The sequence below is a fragment of the Anabrus simplex genome, chromosome 7 (assembly GCF_040414725.1).
Source record: "Anabrus simplex isolate iqAnaSimp1 chromosome 7, ASM4041472v1, whole genome shotgun sequence".
Classification (NCBI taxonomy): domain Eukaryota; kingdom Metazoa; phylum Arthropoda; class Insecta; order Orthoptera; family Tettigoniidae; genus Anabrus; species Anabrus simplex.
The window spans coordinates 178,423,263-178,434,177 of NC_090271.1; the positions used below are offsets into that span (position 1 = coordinate 178,423,263).

Genomic DNA, 10,915 nt, shown 5'->3' on the forward strand with positions numbered 1-10,915 from the left:
GAAATATGGATATATTAGGCTATACTTTGTTACTTTACCTGGAAACAGTGTATATGACTGTTTTAGTTTAGGATTTAGGTAATTATTTCAACAGGAAGGGGGCACTACATGTAGAAGGCTTGTCTTTTTCCCCTGGCCTTCCATAGATACTGTAAAGGTTTATGGTAAATAAATAATGAATGAATGAATTCAGCCAAAAGGCTGATTTTATCCTCAACAGCTCTGCTAATAACTGTTATAGATGGCCTAGGCATCACTGAAGAGGCATAGTACAGGAATGGGGAGCAAGGTAGTTTCCCATTGCTTTCCTTGTTGAGCCAGGAGTTGCTATTACATATCAGCAGGCTAAGCACACTGAAAAGCATGCAACAACTAGCACCACTCATACCTCAGTCACTTTCATTTTGTCAAAGCCAAGCATGAGACTGAAACAGGAAAATGAAAGTAACAAATTTGTTCTAGCCCATATCAGAAAACATAGTGTACTGTAAACACCTCAACAGCAAAGGCATACATTCTATAAAAATAATGCAAACCATCAACATCATCATTATATGTATTTAGTCTTGCAACTGGTTTGTCCCTATGATGAGTCTCCTCCAAGTGAATCTATCTTAAGCTGTCATTTTAACCTCTTCATAGTTCTTCAGGCATGTACCAGTGAAGAAGGTCTTCATAAGTGTGTTTCTTGGCCTTCCAAGAGGCATTTTCCAGGTATTTTACCCTCCAGTACATCAGGCCACCATGTTGCAGTCTGCTCCTGAGCCACAACTTACTCCCCCCTCCCCGATGGATCAGGTTGATCAGCTGTCCTTCGCTAGTTTGGACTAGTACATCTTTATTAGTCATCTTTAGTAGGTAGCCTATATTCTCCAAATGGCACCAATACCCACATCTTAAATGTTGCCTTTGTTCAGAGTTCAGGTCTTCCAACAGAATACTGCAACTAGCCACAGGTAGGTCTTTACAAGTTGCCTTCTTAAGCTCAGGGACATAGCGCACTATCATATGAGAGAATGTTTTTTGCAAAATTGTCTGTTTAGCGATAGCTATACAACTTCTGATTTCAGTTTCACACCAAAGATCTTAAATCGATATATGTCCGAGATGCCTGAACTGTTTGACATGTCAGATTTCTTCTCTATTTATGAAAATTTTCATTACCTGTGGGTATTTACTTATCACTAGAATTTTTGCTTTTTGAGATGATTTTCATGGTAACTTCATCATGCGAGCATGGTAACATGTTTGTTAGAGTGTTTGAACTCCGTGTTAGCAAAGCCAGATATTAGGTAAATTTTAATATTCTAAGTAATTCTAATAAGTTATAATAAAAAAAAAATCAGCCTCAAATTCTGAAAGAATGGTGGAGAGATAACTATTTCTAAAGCAATGTGCACTAAAGACAAATACCAAGAAAGAAATGTGAAGCCTAAATGAAGTGAAATGATGCCTTGGCATGCCTACTTTTGGTAGCTACTTGTTAAAGTTCTCTACCCTGGAAATTTATTAAACATCTTCCTTGGTAAGTTATTCCAATCCCTAACTCCCCTTCCTACACATGAATTTTTGCCCCAATTTGTCCTCTTGAATTCCAACTTTATCTTCACAATGTGATCTTTCCTACTTTAAAAGACACCACTCAAACTTATTCGTCTACTGATGTCAATCCACGCCATCTTTCCACTGACAGTTCCGAATATAACACTTATGATGTAAATGTTGATTCCCATAGGAAACCTGAAATATTTGTCCCAAATAGGTAAATTTATAACACCAATATATTCAGTCCGTTATTGGACATTATACATTTTCCTGCTAAATCATTCTTGGTTGCCATCGCTTCGCCCCAGTGTGCTAAGTTGGGATCATCAGTTGATAAATAGCACACCTACCAAACCGTATGGATAGTGCATACTGTGGATGCCACTGCGTAGACTACTTCGAGCCACCGGAGTGTCAATGCACTATGAGAGACTTTGCCTCGTTTTTCAAAAATTGATGCCTGCATGGCCATAAGATGATATTGATGTTGATTTATAATACCAATATAGTAGGTCCGTTATTGGACATTATAAATTTTCCTGCTAACTCATTCTTGGTTGCCTCAGCGTTTCACCCCAGTGTGCTAAGTTGGGCTCATCAGTAACTGTTGATAAATGGCACACCTACAAAGACGCATGGCTAGTGCATACCGTGGAGGCCATGGCATAGACTACTTAGAGCCACTGGCAGTGCCAATGCACTGTCAGAGACTTTGCCTCATTTTTCAAAAGTTGGTACCTGCCTGGCCATCAGATGATATAGATGTTGATTCCCATAGGGAACCTGAAATATTTGTCCCGAACGAGTAAATTTATAATACCAACATGGTTCATCCATTATTGAATATTATAAATTTTCTTGCTAACTCATTCTTGGTTGCCAGCGTTTCGCCCCAGTGAGCTAAGTTGGGCTGATCAGTTAGTAATTAGCACACCTGCAAGATTCTTGGCTAGTGCATTCTATGGAGACAGCGTAGACTACTTGGAGCCATTGGCAGTGCCAATGCACTGTGAGAGACTTTGCCTCATTTTTCAAAACCTGATGCCTGCATGGCCATAAGATGATATAGATGTTGATTCCCATAGAGAAACTGAAATATTTGTCCAGAATGAGTAGATTTATCATACCAATATAGACATGATACTGTATAGACTTATGGGCTTATGGCCTTACACTGTGTCAACAAAATTAGGTGAAATTCTTTACGTTTCACAGAGAACTGTGCTCTGCGTCATCAGAAGAAAATCTTGATTGTCCACGAGAAAGGCTTCTTAAATGATGACTCTTTAAATTTAGACGTTATAATAGAAGTGGAAATGGTACCTTCACTCACCACCAGATGGCTCCCCGGATGTGGCACAGTGTTAGCGTTTGAAGCTGAAGCTGACCGAACCATCAGAATCAGTCTAAGAGGTTCACATAACATGTGTACGCAACATATGACATTGACCAGTGTATGACATTGACACAAGCCTGGAATGAAACATCTGGCGATGAGGAATGTACGAATTTGGAAAACACCGAGACGAAATAACAATAGTGAAGGTACAGGGAAGGGAACTACCTTCGTAAATTCTTAATGGCTGGCAACCAGGTATTACTTAATTGATAGCCGGTGTCCCTTTCGAAATTGTTAGGATTTCTACGTATTTCCACAGCTTCCCATATAATCCTGGATCTGTAGTGTCTAGTGTGGGTAAGAGCTCGAGCATCTTGGAACATGATGTCATGACCCGATGATAGAGCGTGCTCAGCTATTGCCGATTTGTCTGGTTGGTTGAGACGAATATTACATTCATGTTCTTTGATATGGGTACCAATGGACCAGCGTGTTTGGCCGATGTATACCTTACCACAAGTACAGAGCATTTCTTATACACCAGGATGTAAAAGTGGCGACAATTTGTCCTTGGTTTTACTCAGACTGTGAGGAATTTTAGTGGCGGTGCCAAACACAGTTTTTATATTGTGTTTGTGGAGAACCTTGGCAATTCGATCTGTGGTGTTGTGAATGTAAGGCAAGTAGGTAGTTCCCTTCACTTCTTCCTTCTGTGAGTTTCGCTTGGTCATTTCTCTGGGATGCAGAGCTTTATGAATCTGCAAATCGCTGTAACCATTATCCTTGAACGTGACTTTGAGTGTGTACATGTCCACCTGGAAATTTGATGGCTCACAAATTTGAGCAATTTGCAGATTCATAGAGCTCTGCATCCCAGAGAAACGACCAAGCAAAAGTCACAGAAGGAAGAAGTGAAGGGAACAGCCTACATTCACAACACCACAGGTCGAATTGCCAAGGCTCTCCGCAACACAATATAAAAACCGTGTTTGGCACCACCACTAAAATTGCTCGCAGTCTGAGTAAAACCAAGGACAAATTGTCTCCACTTTTACATCCTGGGGTATACAAAATTCCCTGTACTTGTGGTAAGGTATACATCGGCCAAACATGGCGGTCCATTGGTACCCATATCAAGGAACAGGAATGTAATATTCGTCTCAACCAACCAGACAAATCGGCAATAGCTGAGCATGCTCTATCATCGGGTCATGAAATCATGTTCTAAGATGCTCGAGCTCTTACCCACACTAGACACTACAGGTCCAGGATTATATGGGAAGCTGTGGAAATACGTAGAAATCCTAACAATTTCGAAAGGGACACCGGCTATCAATTAAGTAATACCTGGTTGCCAGCCATTAAGAATTTACGAAGGTAGTTCCCTTCCCTGTCCCTTCACTATTGTTATTTTGTCTCGTGTTTTCCAAATTTGTACGTTCCTCATCACCAGATGTTTCATTCCAGGCTTATGTCAATGTTCATACACCTGTCAATGTCAAATGTTACATACACATGTTATGTGTACCTCTTAGACTGATTCTGATGGTTCGGTCAGCTTCCGCTTCGAACGCTAGCGCTGTGCCACGTCCTGGGAGCCATCTGGTGGTGAGTGAAGGTACCATTTCCACTTCTATTATAACGTCTAAATTTAAAGAGTCATTGTTTAAGAAGCCTTTCTCGTGGACAGTCGAGATTTCTTCTGATGACGCAGAGCACAGTTTTCTGCAAAACGTAATGAATTTCACCTTATTTTCTTGATACAGCATAAGCCCAAAAGCCTATATAGTATCATGTCTATAAGTACAGGCCATGAAAGCATCAATGACAACATTATTATTGCATTGAATAGGTGGACATTAAAAGTTTATTCATTGTAATATTCTCAGTTCAATATACACAAAAAGTGAAATGTCTTATGTTAAATGTCATTGTTATCATAGATAAATTTGAATACATATTTAGTATTAGTCACCTCCTTTATCTGGGCATTATCCTTGTAAACAACAATCTTTACATACTGCTGACTGAAAACTTCTGCCATTTGAAGAGTTTCGCATTCACACTCCCCTTGTTCATTAATTATTCCTGGAATGTCCTTCTTGGAACCTGTTTCTGCTTTATGGTACCTACAGGTACCCTTCCATTTTTCATTAAAATTTGTATGACCACCACTTATGTTTGTCATCATGTTATCCTTAGCTGACTTCTTTGCTACATTCAATTTCCTAGTAAGTTCCTTCAATTTCTCCTTACTTCCACAGCCATTTTTAGCTCTATTTCTTTCCATCCTGCACCTCCTTCTTATACTCTTTGCTTCTGTGTTGTAATATAGTGGGTCTTTACCATTCCTTACCATCTTTAAAGGTACAAACTTGTTTTCACATTCCTCAACAATTGCTTTAAGCCCACCCCAGAGTCTGTTTACATTTTTATTTACCGTTTCCCACTGATCACATTTACTTTTTTTAAACTTCCTCATGCCTGTTTTATCAGCCATATGGTACTGCCTAATAGTCCTAATTTTAATACCTTCCTTTCTGTCACATTTATTTTTAATTACAACAAAAAACAGCTTCATGATCACTAACACCATCTATTACTTTGGTTTCCCTGTAGAGCTCATCTAGTTTTACCGGTTCCAAAACATAGTAATTACCCACACACACACCACATCATAAATATCATAACCACAAAGGATATCAGATAAAATTAGAAAATGAAGAGCATATAGGCCTTTATACCCTGAAATGAAACAGAAGACAGGATACTCTACAACAGGTAACATTTCTATTAATTTTTTATTGTTTTCAAAGATTCATTCATTCATTCATTCAATTCACTCAGTGCAAATAAAATGATCACAGTGAACAACAAGATCTATCAACCAGATACGATTGTCTTAATCAAGGAAATGGTTAATAATAATAGGAAAATCCAAAGATGACTCTCTATGGCTTTTACCATTGATTCTCGAATGCCGAGTTCCTTCTCAAGCCATTTCACTCTGTCTTCCAATTCATGAACAGTATGAGTTTTTGGATCATCTATAACCTGAAAGAAAAGAAAAAAGCAACACTACAGATTTTGTTATAAATGTTGTAGTACAGATATAATGTAATAAAGGTGTGTGGCATCGGGAGAGATGGTTCTGGTCTTCTGAATTGATAACCATAGGTGACACGCACATCTGTGAAGACGGGCATTAATCTAGCGTGAAATCTGATGTTGAATATGGCACACACACACACATACACACCCAATCCCTGAGCTAGAGAAATTAACCAATAATGGTTAAAATCCCCAACCCAGCCAGGAATTGAATCTGAGATACTTGGACCAAACTCTAATTAGTTAGCTATGGAGCCAGACAGTGATAAAATCATCATCATCATCATTTCCAGCTCCAGTTTCCCAGGTATGGTGTACAAGCACTCATCACTTCTTCCTGTCAGAATACAGTTTTTGTTCCTCTATATCCTCCCACATGACATTCTTCTTGCTGCCTTTCAATTTCATTGAGCCTATCCATCAATTCCTATTGGTCTCATCCACCACACTTCTGTGCTAAATTGATTTTTTCATGTTCTTAAGATAAAGTATAATACCCTATTGACTAACAAGTAAGTCTAGCAGTTTCCAGACATCCTCACAGACTATACAATCTACAAGACATATGTAAAATCTGTGTTGAAGAGTGATACAAATAGAACCAACAAGGGCTTGAAGGAATCTCAAAAAGGATTAAAATATGTATCATAGCAAGAGGATAAGTTACTGGGTATTTAAGGTGCTGAGGTCAACGAGGATAAAACAAACTGGGGAAGTATCATTCCAGTTTTGAATCAATATTCTTCATTTGTCTGTTGGTGAGGTTTTGTGGATCAGTTACATTTACATATCTCGTATTCACTTTTTTGTTACATCATTAATTATTCAATGCATAGGTGATATAAAACTTGGATCCTATTCAACAGAACAAATATGACCAAGGCCACCCTAGCTCAATCGGTAGTGTTCAGTTGGCCATATTTTTTCTGTTCTTATCATCACTTCTGCATGCACTACAGTATAATCTCCATATTTCAGCCATTTAGCAGTCTGGAATGTCCAATAACCCGGCCGTTTTATCCCTGCCTGGTTTACTATGTTGAAACATCTGTATTTGAATTGTAACTCAGTGCAGTGTGGCCTTTAAAAGCATCCACCATATTCTTTGTTGCCATTCATTTGGATTAGTGTCCGACTCGTTGGCTGAACGGTCAGCGTACTGGCCTTCGGTTCAGAGGGTCCCGGGTTCGATTTCCGGCCGGGTCAGGGATTTTAACAATTGGTTAATTCCAATGGCACGGGGGCTGGGTGTATGTGTTGTATTCATCATAATTTCATCCTCATTATGACGCGCAGGTCGCCTACAGGCGACAAATAGAAAGACCTGCACCTGGCGAGCTGAACCCGTCCTGGGATATCCTGGCACTAAAATCCATACGGCATTTCATTTCATTTGGATTAGTTCTACAACATGTACTATATGATACAGTTTATGTTCCTTGTGCATCTGCATATTTTTGAATGTGTGTTTAAGTATTAACTGTGGTTTGAACATTGATGAATTCAGGGAAAAGAAAGCACAAAACATTAAATGAAATGTTTGATATCATTAAAAAACTAGATTTAGGTGAGAAACAGAATGATTTAGCAAACCAATATAGTGTTAGAAATGCAACAAACTGTGATGCAGCATAACAAAGAACTGGTAAAAGCTGCTGCATGTGAAACAGGTGAAAGACAAACTATGAAGATGGAGGATAACCCAGAAGTTGAAGAAGCACTTTATACATGGTTTCTTATTGAAAATAGCAATGGAGAGGCTACTTTCCTTTCCCAAAATACAGTGCACAATATTGTGTTTATATCAGTGGTTTGTTAGTGTTCTTATTTGAAGTGGGTATTTTTGAGTTATTACCCAAAATATTACTGGTATGTACATGGCATACAAAAAAAAAAACCCATGGCCCTCTGACAGGCCTTGGTTTACCAAGCGACCGCTGCTCAGCCCGAAGGACGGCAGATTATGAGATGACGCATGGTCAGTGCAACGATTACTCTCGGCTATTATTCTTCATTTTCTAGATCTTGCCACCTCACCATCAGTCTCAATTTTAACCACATTGTCTGACTGGACCTCGAACGAACCCTCAGATCCAGATAAAAATTCAAGATCTAGTTGGGAATCAAACCTGTGTCTTCCAGGTGAGAGGCACGCATGCTGCAATTACAGTTGTGTTGTTTGAGCCATCAGTCCATAGACTGTGGAAATATGTAGAAATTCTAACAATTTCAACAGGGACACCGGCTATCAATTAAGTAATACATGGTTGCCAGCCATTAAGAATTTACATAGGTAGTTCCCTTCCCTGCCCCTTCACTATTGTTATTTTTTCTCGGTGTTTTGTTTCCAAATTTGAACATTCCTCGTCACCAGATGTTTCATTCCAGGCTTATGTCTATGTGTTACACCTGTCATATGTTACGCAAACACGTTATGTGAACCGCTTAGTCTGATTGTGATAGTTTGGTCAGCTTCCGCTTCGACCGCTAGTGTTGTGCCATGACCTGGGGGCCATCTGGTGGTGAATGAATGTACCATTTCCACTTCTACTTCTATTATAACGTTCCAAATCCAAAAGTGTCATTGTTTAAGAAGCCTTTCTCGTGGACAGTCGAGAATTCTTCTGAGGACGAAGAGCACAGTTTTCTGTGAAAGGTTAAGAATTTTACCTTATTTTCTTGACATGGCACAAGCCGAAAAGCCTATACAATATCGTGTCTTAAAGTACGGGCCGTGAAAGCATTAATGGCAACATCTTTCTAATTCCTATATCAATGTTTGAAGTGAGCAAATTTCTTTTCTTAAGAAAGCTCTTCCTTGCTTGTGCTAGTCTGCATTTTATGTCCTTCTTACTTCTGCCATCGTTAGTTATTTTACTACCCAAGTAACAATATTCATCTACTTCCTTTAAGACTTCATTTCCTAATCTAATATTTACTGCATCACCTGCCTTCGTTTGACTGCACTCCATTACTTTTTTTTGGTCTTATTTATTTTCATCTTGTACTCCTTACCCAAGACTTCGTCCATACCATTCAGCAGATTTTCGAGATCTTCTGCAGTCTCAGATAAAATAACAATATCATAGGAAAATCTCAAGGTTTTGATTTCCTCTCCTTGGCTTGTGATTCTCTTTCCAAATTCCTCTATAATTTCCTTTACTGCCTGTTCTAGAAACATAGAAAAGGGGGGAGGGGGGACAAACTGCAGCCTTGCCTCACTCCTTTCTGGATTGCTGTTTTTTTTTTTTTTTTTTTTTTTTTTCAGTCCTCGATTCTTATTACTGCAGACTGATTTTTAGACAGATTGTAGATAATTCTTCGTTCTCGGTATCTGATTCCAATCACCTTCAGAATCTTAAATAGCTTGGTCCAATCAACATTATCGAATACCTTTTCTAGATCTACGAATACCATGTAGGTGGGCTTGATCTTCTTGATTTGATCCTCTAAGATCAGATGTAAAGTCAGGATTGCTTCACGTGTTCCTACATTTCTTCTGAAGCCAAATTGACCTTCTCCCAACTCAGCTTCAACTTGTTTTTCCATTCTTCTGTAAATAATATGTGTTAAAATTTTACAGGCATGAGATACTAAACTAATCATGCAGTAGTTTTCACACCTGTCAGCACCGGCTTCCTTGGGAATAGGTATAACAACATTCTGCCGAAAATTGGATGGGACTTCTCCTGTCTCATACATCTTACACACTAAATGGAGTAACCTTGCCATGCTGGTTTCTCCGAAGGCAGTCAGTAATTCAGGTGCCTTGTTCCTATTTAGGTCGCTCACAGCTCTGTCAAACTCTGACCTGAAAACTGGGACTCCCATTTCATCAGCACCAACAGCCTCTTCTTGATCCAGAACCAAATTATCTACATCTTTACCTTGATACAACTGTTGGATATGTTCCTGTCATCTTTCTACTTTGTCTTCTTTCCCTAAAAGTGGCTTTCCATCTGAGCTCTTAATATTCATACACCTAGATTTCCTTTCTCCAAAGGTTTCCTTGATTTTCCTGTGTGCAGAATCTACCTTTCCTAGGACCATACAACTTTCAACATCCTTGCATCCTTGCACTTCTCCTTCAGCCATTCTTCCTTAGCTACCTTGCACTTTCTATCCACTTCATTCTTTAAATGCCTGTATTCCTTTTTGCCCTCTTCATTTCTAGCATTCTTGTATTTTTGTCATTCCTCAATCAGGTCTAATATCTCCTGAGTTATCCATTGATTCTTTGTTGATCTTTTCTTCTTTCCTAACATTTCTTCAGGAGCCCTACTGACTTCATTTTTCATTACTATCCACTCTTCCTCTATTGTCTTTCCATCAGCCTCTTCATTTAGTCCTTGTGCAACATGTTCCTTGAAACAATCCCTCACACTCTTTTCTTTGAACATGTCTAGATCCCATATCCTTGCATTTCTTCCTTTCTTCAATTTCTTCAACTTCAGATGGCATTTCATGACCAAAGTTGTGCTCAGAGTCCACGTCTGCTCCTGGGAAAATTTTGCAACCCAACACCTGGTTTCTGAATCTCTGCCTAATCATAATGAAGTCTATTTGATACCTTCCAGTGTCTCCAGGTTTCGTCCACGTATACAGCCGTCGTTTGTGGTGTTTGAACCAGGTATTGGCAAGGACTAAATTATGATCGGTGCAGAATTCAACCAGCTGACTTCCTCTTTTGTTCCTTTGTCCCAATCCGAATTCTCCTACTGTACTACCTTCTCTTCCTTGGCCTACCACTGCATTCCAGTCTGCCATCACAATTAGATTCTTGTCACCTTTTACATATTGTATTAAATCTTCTATCTCTTCATATATTCTTTTGATTTCTCCATCATCCGCTGAACTAGCAGGCATATAGTCCTGAACTATTGTGGTGGGCATTGGTTTGGTCTCTATCTTGACAACAAT

General features: G+C 39.1%; 1 protein-coding gene across 1 annotated transcript in view; it reads right to left on the reverse strand.

Moving 5' to 3' along the window:
• Positions 1-10,395, reverse strand: part of LOC136877769 (golgin subfamily A member 6-like protein 25) — a 123,075-nt gene extending 112,680 nt beyond the window's left edge. Inside the window, exons 1-2 of the mRNA XM_068228740.1 lie at positions 10,297-10,395; positions 5,849-5,938 (exon numbers count right to left, since the gene is read on the reverse strand). Of these exons, the coding sequence (XP_068084841.1) occupies positions 5,849-5,938; positions 10,297-10,395 (189 nt within the window). The remainder of the gene's footprint in view (positions 1-5,848; positions 5,939-10,296) is intronic.
• Positions 10,396-10,915: the final 520 nt, after the last annotated feature.